Source organism: Trachurus trachurus (genome assembly GCF_905171665.1).
Source record: "Trachurus trachurus genome assembly, chromosome: 8".
NCBI lineage: Eukaryota > Metazoa > Chordata > Actinopteri > Carangiformes > Carangidae > Trachurus > Trachurus trachurus.
The window spans coordinates 32724266-32741331 of NC_139905.1; the positions used below are offsets into that span (position 1 = coordinate 32724266).

The following is a 17066-nucleotide window of genomic DNA, read 5'->3' on the forward strand; positions in this document are numbered from 1 at the left end:
CTCTAAACGCATCCTCCCTCACTCAACTCTCTCTCTCTCTCTCTCTTGCACAGACACACACGCGCACACACGCGTGTACGCGCACACGCACAGCCGCTCATATAGGAGGATCCCAGCAGCGCAGCGGCCAGTGTACGGCGGAGCGCGCACCGGACCGTCTCGTTGTTAACTTGTCCGCTTCGTTATCTTCTGCCCCCCTCCTCCTCCTCCTTCCTTCTCTCACCGGGCAAAGCCTCAGCGGCTGCAGCGACCCCCGGACCATCCAGAAGCAGAAGAAGAGTCCTCCTCCAGCTCAGACAGACTCAGACTCAGACTGGTCGTCATCGCCTCCTTCTACTCCAGGGAGACTGCGGATTTTATCCCTCATCTTTTCCAGTGGATACAGAGAGCGCGCGCCGCCTCCCTGACACCAACAAACTCCACGGACACTAGTCTGCTCTCACCGGGGGATCAAGTCCTGCTGTCGGCGTGCGGCTCCAGCTGCCCCCCCTCCCTCCGGTTTAACTGCACCGGCCAGACTTGGAAAGAGCAACAGCCTCCACCGGCGCATCAGTGAGGTAAGAGATGCGACTTTCTCCGTTCAGCCACACACTCCACACCTCCAGTCATCCACCAGTCATCCACCACCACAGTGGGGGGGTCTGTGGTTGCACATTAGCTACAGGCCTTTCTGCAGCAGAACATCAGTTTGCATGGTACAGTGGCTGTGTACACGTCCTGGTGAATCCAGTCCTTCCTGCTCTGTATTGGAGGCTGAGAGACTGTTTACACACGCTGCTGTGTGTGTGTGTGTCATCAGTAGTTTATTTTAAGAGCAGGCTATACTTCACAAAGTGCAACAACCTGGGTGGAGGATTTGTCCGCCTCCAGCTCCCCAACACACACACACACACACACACACACACACACACACACACACACACACACACACACACACACACCTTAGTACCCACGAATATTATATAAAACTTACATTTTTTCGCTACTCTTCTTCCTCCTCCTCCTCCTCCTCCTCCTCCTCCTCCTCCTCCTCTGGCCTGGTTCTGCTATAGAGTGGGACTGGGACAGACTGTTTTTTTTCATAAATAAAGGAGGTGCATTAAAGTTGCTAAGACTCAAATTTAAATTGGGTATTACAAGGAGTAACAGACACAATTAATTTAGTGTAAAAAAAAAAGAAGAGATGGCAAGTTCTTTCTTAATTACATGACAGCTTTAAGTGCCTCTTTGTTGCTTTTTGTGTCTCAGTGGGGTTCTTCTGCCTCTCTTTGTCATTTTGTGCATCTCTGTAATGATTTTCTTTCTCTTTATAGTTATTAGTGTCTCTCTTGTGTTTGTGTTATATGCCTCTTTGTAGTCATTTGTAATCATCTCATCTGTGTTCATTTGATTGACTTTCTAGTCCATGGACCCCCTGGGCCTGTTCAGTCATCCATCCATGATACTAATAAGCCAACTAACAACCAGCTCTTCACTGAGGCAGTGGTAGCCAGTCCCCACTTTACACCTCGCACTCCGCTCTCCCCTCACACACTCTCAGATCTCTGATTTGGCTCCCTGGCACTGAGGCAGCAGTGGAGGCAGATGTTAACGGCTGACCTTAGTGTGTCCTTACACATGCACACATGTATCCCATCCAGTCTGGTTCAGGCCTGTATTGATCAGATGTGATCGACTGCTGGACTGCTGGAGCTGGGTGCTGGTGTGTGTGGTATCAGCTGGACTGGTCCCGGCGGCTTTCGGAGCTCATTGAGGTGCCGTGCGGATCGCCATGGTTGTAAAAGCTCAAACATCATCCGTCAGTGCCTGGCATTTATTATCCTCAGCAGCATCTCCTCCTCAGTTTAACGGCACGGCGCCTCTTCTCTCTGTCTTAGTCTCCACTCTCAGCTGGTCAGAGGCGCTCTGCCTGTTCCTTTCTATTTTTAGTCTCTATTTACAATGCAGTAGCTATAGAGGCAAGAAGAGTTGCTCACTGTTTCTCCTCCTGTCTCTCTCTACCTCTTATTCATCCTGATCGTATTCCTTCAATCTGCACATCGTTCACTCACCTTCATCTCTGTATGTCCCCTTTTTTTTTTTTTTACCTTTGGTTTAACAGTTCAACCTTCAACTAGTCAAAACGGAGCAATTTAACACATGCAACACTGGTAGCAGCTCACACACTGCCACCTGCCCCACATGCACTACATCACTGTTAGAGGCTGTGGAGGAGACGGGGGTAGAGGTTAATCTCTGGATGCTTTTGACCCAAATCACCATGCGACCTACATACCCCATCCCTAAAACAACCACCCCACTTTTGCTTCCACACACCCACCCAAATATATCTCAAAAAGCACATCACACCACACCACACACACAGATACACACAACAGCCTTTTGGATGCCGAACCGAAGCCACAATGTGACTGAACAACAAATCTCCATTGTCGCGTGGTGAGTTGTTGAGACATGTGAAGCTGCTGGAGTAGAGGGAAAGAAAATGTTTGATTAGAAGTTCTCCAAAAATAATGTTAATAAAGAAAATGTAATTAACTTTGACATCTTTTATGATACTTGAGCAAAAATCTTGAGGCGAATGTGGCCTCGCTTTGTGGAGACGTGTCCCAGTTTAGACTCACAGCTCCATCTCCGCTGCAGAAACGGCTGCACACACACCCAGACCCCAACCCAACACTTCACACTGCTAATCTCAACTTTCAGCAAACATTACACTAATGTTGCTGCTCATTTTTGACATTACACCACCTGTAATGGCTCCGGTTTTGAGGGAATAATGTGCCGAGAGTACAACAGTGAATCTTTAATTCTAGTATGAATTGTGCAAAAATGACACCACTGCCATGAAGACCGGCCTCTGCACCAACCGTGTTTATTCATTAGTTTTTAGCTCCGGGTCAGACCTGTTGGTGAATCAGCCAGAAGGTACACAGCTCTGTTGTTTCAGTGCAAACACAGACACAGACGCCGGTTCAGACGGTGTACACATTATGTATGAGATGACAGGAAGTTTATTCTACAGTGATTCAGCGAAAACACCTCATACAGTACACTATGATCCTGTGCAGCAGGCGAACACAAGCGGCCGTCCAACACTTTGGTCCCAACTGAATTATCACACACATTCATGGTGCCCGGGCGATGAACCCTAATGACCTTGGTGGTCCTCTGACTCTGCCACCACGACCTTCACATTTGTGGTTTTTCATAAAAATGTCTTCACAACTGTGGGATGGATTGTCCTGAAATCTGGCACAGACATTAATGCTGCCCATAGCATGGACCCTAATAACTTTGATCCCTTAACATTTTCTTTAGCGCCACCTTTAGGTAAAAAATTAAATGTACGCGTTGTGCATTAACCAGTCAAGTTCTTTTTGGCCTCAGCCTAAACTGTTTTCTTGTCTGTAACAACATCTATGTCCCGTCCGTCCGTCCTGGGTGAGGGATCCCTCCTCTGTTGCTCACCCTGAGGTTTCTCCAATTTTTCCCTGTTAAAAGGGTTTTCCATGGAGTTTTTCCTCAGTGGATGTGAGGGTCTAAGGACAGAGGATGTTGTTACGATGCCATGTAAAGCCCTTTGAGACAAACTGTTTGTAAAAACGGGCTATACAAATAAAATTGCCTTGCCTTGCCTCAGACTAATGTGGATCCTATATAATTCCTACATAACTGATCCACCTCTCTCCCACATGTATGGACTCAGTAGTTTTAGTCTCCACAGCTGATTTCATCCTTCATGACAACAGTACGTGGCATTCATTTTTCATATACGGTAACTCACATATTTTAGGGCTTAAAGTTCTGTTTAAAGGTTCCATCCCGGGCGGCTAATTTTGGCAAAAATATAAAAATCTGAGTATATCTGGTAAGTATTAGACAGTAATTGATGACATAAGTGATTTGACATATCAATGACGAAATTTGGTCATCTGTGTAAGGAGCAGGGGCCAAAATCTGGCCCACCAATCAAATTAGTCTCAGACAACTTTGGTTGGATGGCCCGTCTGTCAGTCAAACTGCTAAATCATATACGTGTACGGGACAGGTTTTTGTCGCGGACTCACGGTGTCCAGGGCTCTGATCAGCAGGTTTGGTTCTCAGCAGCGGTGTGGAAGGAGCCTCCACTCTCTCTGTAACAAGTTACAAGTCATTTATCTAACATCACTAGTCCCAAGCTGTTTAATGACGGCAAAAATGAAACGTAAATATCCTGCATATAGTTCTTCTGCTCTGTGCTACTCCGACCAGAGCGGTGTCCCTAGCAACGGTCTGTTTAACAGTTTTGGTGACTCCTGATTGGACGGAGGGGGTGGGTGCTTATCAGATCCTTAGTCCAGCCCGGGATGGTAACTTTAAATTAGGGCCAGGTCACTTTTGGCGCATTTCCACTAGCACGGTTCGGCTCGGTACGGCACGGCACGGCACGGCTCGGCTCGGTTTGGTTGTGTTTCCATTACAACTGAGTATCACTAGTACCGCCGTGACGTCATTTACACGTCGCCGAGCAACGCTCTAAACTCTGTAAATATATAACTTTAGCAACATTTGAAACATTTTCAGGCGAGAAAGTAGTGGTTTAGATCCCCAACGTGTTGAAAATCTGACAAAATACCAGCTGTTTACAATTTTGTTTCAACGAAGTCGGCGTTACTAAAGCTAGCCGTAGTGAGCAACGCACTTCCGGTTATTTTCACAAAATAAAATACCCGTTGCCTTTTATCATAAGGAAAGCCATTACGATAGAATTGGTGCTTTTACTTTGAAAACAGGAAGTGAACCTACCCTCGCTGTAGCTAGCTTTAAACCGCCGTTTTGACTGCTCTCGTCCCGTTAACGGCATTTAACCATTCAATATGCCTTACCGGAGAGTCTTGCCAGCTCTGAGATCGGCCTGGTTCATTGTAAAACATTTATTTATTGATGTAAATGTGGTGTTTTCTGTGCGTACAGACCCCAAGGCAGTGCTGCTCTTCTGTCTAACCACAAACAAACTTCTGCTACAGCCACAATTGTTAGATTTCATCAATGAGACCAACATTTAAGAGTTTAACCAGCCGGTGGTAAACCTCTAAAAGCCATCGGGTAAGTTAATTAGCGGTCTGTTCTCCTCGGGGTGACGATGGTAGGCTGGCCGGCGGAGCACGTCAGGAGCTGGGCTGCTGCCTCTGTGATGTCGCGGTCGCTGCTCGGACCTGGAGCTTCACACTCGAAAAACATCGGGGCAAACTTCTAAACAGCCGTCGTTTGGATAAACTAACCGCATATGGGGATCTAAACAGTTACTTTCTCGCATGAAAAAATATTAAAACTTAATAAAGTCACGTAATAACAGAGCCAGTCTCAATATTAGAAATTCTCTGGTAATAACAGGCTTCAGCAGGAACATTTCTGTTGTCGGTCGTCGCTTCCAGTGACGACACTCATCGGCCAATCAGTGGAAGGCAGTCGGCTGACGTCACGTTTTAGTAACGCTTCGGCTCGCTTGGAACCAGGGCTGAGGTGATACCAAAAATGTACCCGGTTGCAGGTACTGCGTGCTAGTGGAAACACGCAATAGCGCGCCGAGCCGTGCCGTACCGAGCCGAACCGTGCTAGTGGAAATGCGCCATTTGAGTGACAGAGGAGTGTGTACCTGCCACAAGCCAGCATCCACCAAAGTTCTTGGTTTGATAGCACCCCCCCCCCCTCTTTGACTCATTTTATGTTGGCTATGATTTACTGGAGCACTGGCAAGATGGTGACAGCTGAGGAGCCAACTTTGGCCTTCAAAACTGCTGCAAAAGCGACATCCAACTCTTGAATGAACAAGATCCAGAGCTCTCCCCCCAGCTCTCTCACCTGGCTCAATAACTTGTTTCCAATCCACAGGGGAGAAATCAAGTGTTTGCAGTAGCATGAACTCAGACCTGAAGGTGCTGACTCTCAGCCTAGCCGTTTCACTGCCCCCTGTGTGGAGGGAGGAGGTCACAGTTCAGTGAAGCCAACAGACCTACATCATCAGCAAAAAAAAAAAAAAAAACACTTCAAACTGTATGAATTAACCAACAGCAGCAGCATCGCAGTCAAGGTGATTGATGAATATAAAGTTGATTCTGAGGGCTGATACAACTAAGACCAATGTGTATCTCTGTAAATCCACACATCCTGAGCAAGTATCAACATAGAAGTCAAAACCCAGCAGAATACTGCCAATACACATCCTCGACGTATCCTGTGACAGCACGGAGCAAAGCTTTTAGTTTCTGTCAGCGGCAGATGGTTGGCAGTCTATTTGGGGAAGACAATGACTTCTCAGTGACAGTAAGCAGACAAGGTTTTGAAATTAGTTAAAAGTGGCTGTATCACGATACAGCACACAAGAGATATTGGTTCTTCAACAAACGTCATTATCACCTTTAAATGTGAGTGCTTGTTGAGATGTATTGTGTCATTTTGGATGGTTTTATCAGGTAGAAACATGGCTGACAAGCTCCTGGCTGGGTGACAGAGAGAGAGAGAGAGATGGCTAATGTGTGGAGAAATGGATTAACTGTGTGGAATTTGTCAAAATGGACAGGGAGCACTTAGTGAGGAGTCATCTGTGGAAGACAGCAGGAGACAGACAGAAAACAGATATTGGAACATTGAGAGGAAGAAAGTGAGAAGGCAATGGAGGGGGTAAAAACCTTCCTGCCCCCACTCACATGTTTTTGATTTAAACCTCACAGTGTAAAACAAAGGGATTGTACAAGTGATATGTTTACCATGACGTGGCGTCTGAGGTCTAAAATTTGCCCAGGTTTTAATTAGATGGTAGAATGGACGCAGAAGATAAACAGAGGGACACATGGACGGGTATTGAGCAAACAACAGGCAGAGTAATTTGAGAAGAAGAAGGGGACAGTAAAATGGAAAAGGTAAAATGATGGAGAGAAGATAATGGATAGTGACAGGTGCAGGATACATGAGAGAGAGGAGAAACAGGAGGTTCATTATGGTCTAGAAATATTGTTTTTACCAAATGTATGTAGATAAGACATTAGGGTTGTTCGGTATACCGGTACTAAATTGGTACCGGGGTACTGAGGCATTTAAAAAGGTACTATACTGCGCTTAGATGGGACCGGTACTTTCACCGGCAGCGGTGATGTCGCCACGTGAAGTCGCCTCATTGTAATTTGAGCCGAGGCGAGTGAGAGAGCGAGTCATAAACGAAGCAAGGTGCTTTTTTTTATTACTGTTACAGCGCCACCTGTCCATGTGCCTGTGTTTGTGTGTGGGGGGGAAAAAAGCGCTGCACCACACATTGGTCTATGCATGGGAAACAATAGTTGTGTGTTTGAGTAAAATGAACGTTTGTGTTTCATTCTATAAACTACTGATAACAATTTCTCCCAAAAATTACAACTGGTCAAAATAACAAAAAAAGATGCAGTGTTTTCAGACCTCAAATAATGCAAAGAAGTTGATATTCATTTTTAGACCACTAATGTTTTAATTTAGGAAGAGTTCAGATTAATATAGATGGAAATTTCAATGTTAATCCTGCAGCAGCAGTGACTGTTTACTGATTTACTGATTATTTACTGATGCATATGTTATAGTTCTAAGATTTTCTATTAAAATAAAGTCAATAATGACATTTTTTGTATCCTCTTTTTATTTGGAAAAGTACAGAAAAGTATTGAAAAACATGTTGGTACCGATACCGGTACCAACATGTTTTTGTATGCTTTTGTAAAATTTCATATGGTGATTCACATCTGAATTTATACTATGGGAACATGCTATTTTCATAGGGGACTGTCCGTTTACACTGACTTGAACATCACCTGTTTAACCACTCATGTGCAGGCCCATGATGAGGAGTGGATAGAGTGACAATAGATGAGTATATTCTCCCAGAGTGTAGGAGAACAGTTCTTCACGTTCCTGACCATCCATGTTTTAATCTCTTCTCTAGGTGTTTACAGTGTGTAACCTCATCTCTACAAATTAAGTTTATATACTTGTGATTTCCAACAACAAAGATGTTTTGAGAAAATCTAATGCCATGAGTGAAACAGTGTGCAAAACCACAAAGATCTTACATTTCTTAAATGAATGTAACGTGTCAACATGTTTATGTTGACACGTTACATTCATTTAAGAAATAATCGTAAACTTGCAACCAAACTACCCATGATTTCATTGATAATTCATTGATAGATTGGATTTACTAACAAGTAGTGCTTCAGGAGGTTATCAAATGATAAATACATGTTATATCATTTGATATAACATGTATCAAATGATATAACATGTATATGTTATAACTGTGTATCTAATAAAATGAAGATACACAGAGTGCAGCATTTTTTACCTTCATTGTGATAGTGACAGTGAGAGAGAGAGTCAAGGAGAGAGAGGGAGGATGACAGGCTGCTGTAGCTTTTATGGTATGTGCTCTAGGGGAACCACTGGAGTGCACCATGAGGATGTGGGCTCGCTGTAGCTGTTATGCAAGTAACATACATGTTTAAAACTTGATAACGTTCAATTTTAACCAAAGCAGACATCCTGTACTGAGCAGCATGGCACAAACTGATGGACTGTGTCCCCCTTATGTACAGTAGACCAGGGGTTCTCAACTATTCTCACTCTGGGACCCACATTTTCCCATGGTCATTAAGTCGCGACCCACTTTTATAGAATTCAAACCAAGATTTTTTTTTTTAAGCCTTTAAAAACTAATTTTGCTCTTTATTGAGCAAAGTGCATTTCACAGCACATGAATGAAACTGAGGAGGACCATGACAACTGCATGTACGGAAGTGAATAAAAATATCAAACTGCACCAAATGGAGACCAACAAAACGATATATTTGACTTCTAATGCATCTCTGCATTCAGAGCATATTCACAAAAATGAATAAATATCAAATTGCACAAAATAAAGACCCACAAAACAAAACAAGATTCACTGCATTCAGGCTACATTAATAAGAAACTGATATCTTTGCATTCAGAGCAAATAATAAGAAAGTGAGGAGGACCATTACAACTGCATGTGTTCACGTGACGTATGCCTTTCAAAATAAGTTATTTTTCAAAAATAAAAGACATGTCCAACATCAGATGTGCATTAAATATTATTTACTTTTTTGACCAGCTGTTCGCGACCCATCCAGAACGGGTCCGCGACCCACTTTTGGGTCCAGACCCACCAGTTGAAAACCACTGCAGTAGGCCACAGTGGTATCCAACAGACACCATCAACTGACAGCAGCCTACTTTCCTATTCACTTGAACACTCACTGACTTTACTTTTTATTGAGATGAAGAAGAGAAATTGTTCTAAAAAAAAAAAAAAAAAAGAAGTACAGTAATAATAGGCTGATGCTAAAGCTGCTGTTACAGAATACAAAATCAATATGGCTGATTCGGATGGTTAGTGTTTTGGGGCATTTTCTTGCATGTATGGAGTGAAATGTAGCTGTACAGTACACGGTGTCCTATCAGCCACCACCTACAGCCAGGTCAACACCACTGGGTACAGCAGTCTTTCAGAAAGACGGTGACAGAGGAAGAATGGAGAAAAAAAGAAAGAAGATAAGACAATGAATTAGTAGAGAAAAAATGGTAAAGACAGCAAACAAACAGAGACACTGAGAAGAAGTGAGACAAAGAGGTGGACGGGAGGCCGATGCAGAGAAACAGATGGATAGAGTGGACAAATAGAAGTGAAAGTGGAAGAGAGGCAGAGAGTGAAAACAGGGATGAAGGAGATGGTGAGTGATAGAGTAAGAAAGAGGAAAGCATTCAATCCTCCTGTCGTCTCTGGAGGATGCTGCTGAAACCTGATCTCAGCCAAGACCTGCCCGTCGCTCTGCCTCTCTCTGTCTGTCTAATATTGGTAGGACACGCACGCGCACACACACACACTCACACACACACACACTATTTCACCTGGTGTTTTCCTCAGACTTGCTAAAGGACACACATCCTTCTCCAGTCTGTCTCTTGTCTGTCCTAATAAATCAGCCAAACACATGCAGCCTACACATAAAGCCTATCACAAAGGCTACTTGATTAGTTGCTGTGTTTTAATATGCATTTTGTAAAGGGGAGAGTCATTACTTCTCATCTTAAGGCATCATTTGTAATTTGGTACAATAATTGGTTTGATTATGTAGGCCTAACTTTTGTGTGTTAAATGTGTTTGAAAAAAAAAAAAAGATGGATGTAGCCTCCATTAAGTCATCCATAGGTGTTTGAAGAGCAGTTTTGAAGCTCAGAGGGGGCTGCTCCGCTGTCATCATCTTGGCAGTGTCTGACCCTGATGAAAAAATGCCCTCATCCACCTTCAACAAAAAGTTTATTTTTGCTATAAAGTGAAACATTTTACAGTAACATGAGATTCTATGGGGATTGACTCACTGTTGTAGCCACACTCTAGTTGCCATTTGAAGAACTGTAGTTTTTGATACATCCGAGTTGGCTTAATAATCTGCAGTTGTCGTTTGGCTAAAATCAGCAGCTTTGTTAGCCTAACTTCACACAATAACTGAAAACAGGTGGAAACAGAAAACTCACATTGTTAATTCACAATAATTTTTGTTCATGCATTCTTGATATGTTATGAATCGTATAACCAGCAGCTTGTTATAGCTTAGTTTAGTGTAAAGAGTAGCAACAAGGAGGGAAAGCAGCTTCAAACATTCTGTTACCATTTTTTATGCTAAGCCAAGCTAACTGGCAGCTAGCTGTAGCCTTGTAGCTTTACAGTTAAAAACATGACATCAGTATTGATCTTCTATAGGCCACCTCTTAGCAAGAAAGATTAGTTCATCTATTCTTTTAACCAATGATATTTAAACTGCATTCTGGTGTTGAAGATTACACAGACCTAAACAACAGATGCAGAACAAAAGCATCGGTCTATATTTCTTTTTTAAATTATTTTTATTAATCTTCACTTTTATTTGTCATTTTAGTTTCTCAACCACAGCCTGCGTGTTAAAAACAGAAGTGGAGATTTTGAGAAGCATTCAAACATAAAAATGGCTGTTTAGCATCCTGACCATGGTGAAGTGGTTGAATTCAGAGCTGCAGTCTCCTGCCTAAAAATGCCCCCTCATTCACTAAACTGTCATAAAGAACAATTGCGTAATATCAAGTATTATTTAATGTCCCTTAAAAATACCATCGTTTTTTTCTGTGTTGAAGCACCTCAGTGAGATCAATTCTGAGTGCAGACTACACAAGCACTCGGCTCGCCCCAATCCTCAAATGACTCACACAGACACACATGCAAAGGTACACATACACAAGCACACACTCAAGGAGGGAAGAGTATTATTGAGAGAGTATAGTGGACACAGAGTGTGGGTGGAGAGTGCAAGGGAGCAGGAGAGAGGAAGAGACAAAGGAAAAGGTGCAGTGGAAGAGAATGAAGACAACATTGCTATACAGAGTTGAATTATTTATAATATGGACTATGTGATGAATTACTTTCTGTTCCTAATCGGCCCAGTTAGTAAACTGTGCATGGCCCAAAAATACATTTCACTTCACTCTAACCTTTCAACTGAATGTGTATGTGTGGGCTGTAAAATGCACTACATATACTGACTATACTGACTTTTGAGAGTGAGTGGCGAAGATTAACACCACAGTCATAACTGTGTGCTGAGTAGAGCCAGGACATTTTAGCATTTACAGCAGGCAACAGCCAAGCTCTAAACAACACTAAATGACTTCTATCAACATCTCATGAAGCTCAATAATCTTTATAACACATCTTGTATAATAAATCACTGCTGTACACGAACAGACAGTGACAGCAGGTGTAGTTCATTTGTTGTTGGTTTTTTGGTTTTATTTATTTCTGTAAGGTTAAAAGTTGAAAGAAAGAAAGAAAGAAAGAAAGAAAGAAAGAAAGAACTCTTATATTAAAGGGATATTTAAATCATCTCTGTGGCTCAGTTACCCTGGATACTAGAGTGCTTTTACACAAGAGTTTAGACACCAATGACTTTGACCTGGTTACATGTGTCTTTCTTCCACTCACCCAAGGCTGTAGTGTACCAGAAACAGCACATGGTGATTTTAGTTTCCACAATTCTAGTTAATGAAGACAATTTTAAATCCAGTACATTTTGTCAATCAGTAACCAATATTTATTTCAGAATCCCAATTTCAGATCATTCACAAATGTGCCATCTTTGTCTCCATAGGCTAGATTTTGTCTTAAGCTAAATGCATTTCCTCTCGCTGTGTTGCAGTGCAGAATGAAATGGATAGGACCTGGTAAAGTGCATATTACTGACGCTTTAGTCTGTGCAGGTTGTAAAGGGAGAACTGATGGTATTATGCCGGGTGGGTGGCTCAGATTTTGCAGATGCAGACAGTTTTAGAAACTCAGTGCAAGATTTGTGTCGAAAATCTAATCTTCAGCAATCTGAGAAGCGCCTGTGTCACGTGGGTTGGTCCAGAGCAGTTCTCTAGTGAGGACACCCCCCTCCCCCACCTTTATTGGATGATCAGATGAACTCGAGCACACCTTCATCAACACCTGTTCTTTTGAATCAGTTTGTTATATAACACTACTGATTGAATAAACACAAAAATACTAAAAAGAAAAAGTACCAAAAAATATCTAAAAATGGATATTGTCATTGTAATGCATTTATTCATTACTGCATTACTTACTCTTTCATTGGCCTACTTTCAGCTGTTTCACCAGTCTGTTGAGTTGGACTGTTTACTTTGAGAGAACTGTTTCAACTGTTGTTGAAATGTCTTTTAGATAACTCATTACATATACTTTCAACTACTTTGGTGACTTCATACTATTTATACAAAAGCTTACTATATTTCACACACTCTGACTTGAAACAAGTAATTATAGGTATGTTGATGTTGATGTTAAAATGTAATTTATAATTTCATTTAGTCAGGCAAGACCACACTTGTACCACTTGTTTAAATTTAAGTTTCAAGCTGCACTTTTGACTCACACTTAGACTTTTGGGTGGCTTTACACTTATTTGGAAGTTTTGTGTTGGGACACCACTATGTTTCTGAAGCACTTGCAATAAGATATGACAAAATGGGACATAGAGCCAGTACATTGTGTCCCTTTTCTTCTCTTTGGTTATAGAAGCAGAACATTTTCAGGTATTAAGTAGCAGTTCAACTCTACCTCACTGTCGTTAATCTTTGTATGAGATAACCTAACTAAAGGTGGCAACATACAGGATAAACCAAGGTTTGTCATGTTAAATGTTTCTCATATTGGTTGCAAACATAATTACATGTGGCAGATTCAACTATGGAGGCTGTAGAAAAGCTATGGCTTACCATGAAGTGAATACATGCAGCCCAAAAGACACAAAATAAGGCAACTGAATATATCCTGTGGTGTTAAGTGGGTCTGCCAGTTTTGGCAGCACTTGGTTGTACTCTGCGAATTTAACAGCCTCTATTCTCCTTCCTGTAGGTGGAATCTCTAAGCAGCGGTTATAAATCAGATGTACTTGGTGGTGTTCTTGCTGCAGGGCAGAGTTGTATTGAGTGTGTCTGCCTACTATTTAACAGAATAAATATAACTCTGCCCTCCTCTTGCTGTGCACAGGTAGAGAAGCCCTACATCAAACTGCAACCATGGATGAGATGGACCTGCCCCAGATGAAGAAGGAGGTGGAGAGCCTCAAGTACCAGCTGGCCTTCAAACGAGAGAAGTCCTCCAAAACAGTGACTGAGTGAGTAGTTACTCCACAATAGCTCTTCAAACTTCTGCCAGAGTTAAAGCCGCTGATACAGCTTTGGACAGAACAATATGTTCCGATGTTAAAAATAAAATATGTTTTTTTGCCAAATGCAATAAGCACACCCCAAATTATCTAACAATTAGAGTTATCAGTAGTAGATCTTTTTGTGGTTAATACAGCTATGCTCTAATGTGACCAATTTGATTTGCAAAAACATAGATTTATCTTGTTGTTTGCTGTAATAAATACAATGATTCAATAAATGTAATGATTTTGGTGATGATAGTGTTAAGCATTCCAGCACAATGATAAAGCAGCAATATATAACTTCATTAACTAAAACTTGAAGGCTACTGTCATAGCCAGAGGCAGATCTGAGCATTAAGCAAAGCTGCAGCCATCATTAGGATCTGTACAGCTCTCTCTTTGTCTGTGGTGCCAGTAGATTAAGGGCCAATCAAGCAAACTCTGAAAAAACACTTCATCTGAGGCTTCATCAGCACTGCTCGGGCAGACTGTCTTTTGACTAATGCTGTGTTTCATGTAAAGTGCCAGAGTATTCACAGGCAGTGTTTTGAAACCCTGCTTGAAAGTAAAAAAAAACAAAAAAGAGGAACTATTGAAAAAACAGAAGACGCTCTGATGGCACGAGTGCACTTTATGGACATTCAACTGAATTTTAAGTGAGAGTATGCAACTTTTCAGAGAAGAAATTACATATTCTTTGTCTTACAAATGGAAATTAAATTCATGAGCTACAGTAATACACTTTTCTCAGGATTTTTTGCTACTTCATCTGATATGCCAAGTAGTCGTGGTGGCTAATATTAGGTGTCATTACTGATTAAAACAGCTACTTCTGTGCAACTGGCACTAAATCTGTTATAAAACTAGAATTAAAGACATGGCATTTATTGAAATGTTAATCTGACATCACAAACACAGAGTAATCAAATCTCCAAACTAAGTCAGTATCAGTCATAGCAGCTAAAGCTAACAAACACCAGCTAACACATCTTGTAGTTGATCTTGAACTAGCCTACTACACTTCATTTTTGCGTTTTGCATGTTCACAAATAGCATGACATTCTCATTAGTCTCATTTAGTCAATTGTATCAGCTTTCTGTGGAAAATGTAAAAGCTTGAGCTAGTGCTAAACTCATTTTTAATCATCATGCAACCAAAAAATCCAGCCCAAGGGAACCATAAGTGCCTAAATGCTGCAGGTTTTAGGATTGGTTGCATGCAGCAGCAGGACAGCAGGTTAGCTTAGCTCACCATAAATAAGCGTATTAGCAGTCAGCAGCAGCAGCTAGTCATATTCTGCCCATCCAAAGCTCACTAATTAACATTTTGTTTTTGTTTGTTTAACTTGTACAAAAATGAAGTGTAAAAGCAACATATTGCATATTTAGAGTGGTTCAGTTCATTCATTGTTCCAAAGACATTAGAGTGCTTTTGAACATCTACTTTGCATGCAAAAAAGTGAAAGTTTTATTTCACATAATATTTCCCAGCAAAACTCAAAAAGACAGTTATTGATGGAAAAAGCAAAAGTACTCCAAAAGCTGCAGAAGTAAATGTGATCAGTCACATCTGGTTGCTTAGCTTCTTCCTCACTGTCTTGCCTTGTATGGAAAAGAGGAAATGGATAGAGGACAGACTGTGGTAATAAAGTCCCAGTGGAATTTAAAAAATGTCTCTTGTCTCTTTCTGTCTCCTCTCAAAGTTTGGTAAAGTGGATAGAAGACGGCGTCCCAGAGGATCCCTTTTTGAACCCGGAGCTGATGAAGAACAACCCATGGGTGGAGAAAGGAAAATGCATCCTTCTCTAGAAGAAAGCACCGTCCCGTCACAACCTATCAACTTCCACCACGCTGACCAACACGCACCTACAGACGACCCTGAACCTGTCCCTCCCCGTCCCGCCACAGCAGTGACAGGACAACGCCTCCTAACCTCTCACCGTGAATGTACAACAGCCCATTTCCCCCGACCTGTCCTGACCACGCGTCCCAACAAGGGCACAGAAAACACACACACTCTTACACACTTGCACTCCAAACTTTGGGGCTTTTCCCCCCGACTGCCACACATTCACTGCAACTTTATTCCTGCCATGGCAATGCATTGTTACTATGATATTACGACAATGATCAATACTCCTACTACATGTCTCTATATGAATACATAATTATTTATGCAGCTGCCAGTCATGAGCTTTCTGTAACCTCTTATCTTCATTCTGAGCATAGCACTTTTTATTTCTTCCATTTATGATAAAATGATGAGCATAATGAAACGTAGAGTCAGATTCTCAAAATCGGACTGTAAATCTGCTCGGGGACGGGAGCTCTATAGTGAGATGTAAATCATATAACCACGCATAAAGCTAAAACAAAATTGTGGTACTTTTTAGATTGAACGTTAATGGTTTGCTCAAGTCTGTGGTTGACGAAATATCTACAATAAGACTGTTTAACCTAAACTAATGTGGCCAGAAGAACCTGTAACCATTTATTATTAAATGAGGATCATTTTTAGTCCATACCACTTGATCATACCCCAATGATTTACTAATGATGACTTACATACGATGGTTTTAATGTTTTAGTAAGTCAGAAATCAAGTTAAAAATTGGGTTTTCAAGACATGAAGGATCTGCGGATGAAGGACATTAAGTTGTGTAACATTTGATGATAATGTCTTCATACATATTTGCCTGCTTCAACAAAAATAAGATGCAACATTTTTTGCCCCATTTACACTTTGTTACACCTTAAATTAGCTACATGAGTCAGATCGGGAATATGATGTTTCTCCCAGGATACATGTGAATCATGGTTGGCTCTGCTTCAGATCAGAGGGTGGTGCTTATTCCCCTGAAGATGAATCATATTTATAGACTAGCCTCTAACATGATTTGAGCAATCAGACTGAAGTCCATCTTGAATGCTCCTTGGATACATTTCCACTTAGCTTTTTTGATGTCTGCATTGACGCCAGTTATCATAGGGGCAGTTTTAATACATGAAATCCCTATGGTCTAAAACCATCAACCATCAGAAGCCGTATGAATTATCCTTACCACCAATTTTAAGTTGTTATAGGTTCTTATGGTGCATTTACTGATTGTAACATGTTAATTATTGTCTAATTACTCTGTGTGTGTGTGTGTGATATATTAACCACAAACTTAACTGACAAATGTGACTGTTACAGATCTGATCACTCAAAGATGAATACCAAGGATCTGTTACATGGAAACAAGTTCATTAATTGTCTAAAGATGTCAGTAGCTGTTCTGGCTTTTATTGGAAAAAAGG

General features: G+C 41.6%; 1 protein-coding gene across 1 annotated transcript; it reads left to right on the top strand.

The window, feature by feature from the left end:
- Positions 1 to 429: 429 nt before the first annotated feature.
- On the top strand, positions 430 to 15655 carry gng13b (guanine nucleotide binding protein (G protein), gamma 13b). The gene is made up of 3 exons (XM_083976853.1): positions 430 to 557; positions 13604 to 13730; positions 15470 to 15655. The coding sequence occupies exons 2-3, from the start codon at positions 13633 to 13635 to the stop codon at positions 15573 to 15575; spliced, it is 204 nt and encodes a 67-aa protein (XP_083832979.1). The 5' UTR covers positions 430 to 557; positions 13604 to 13632; the 3' UTR covers positions 15576 to 15655.
- The last annotated feature ends 1411 nt before the right edge of the window (positions 15656 to 17066 follow it).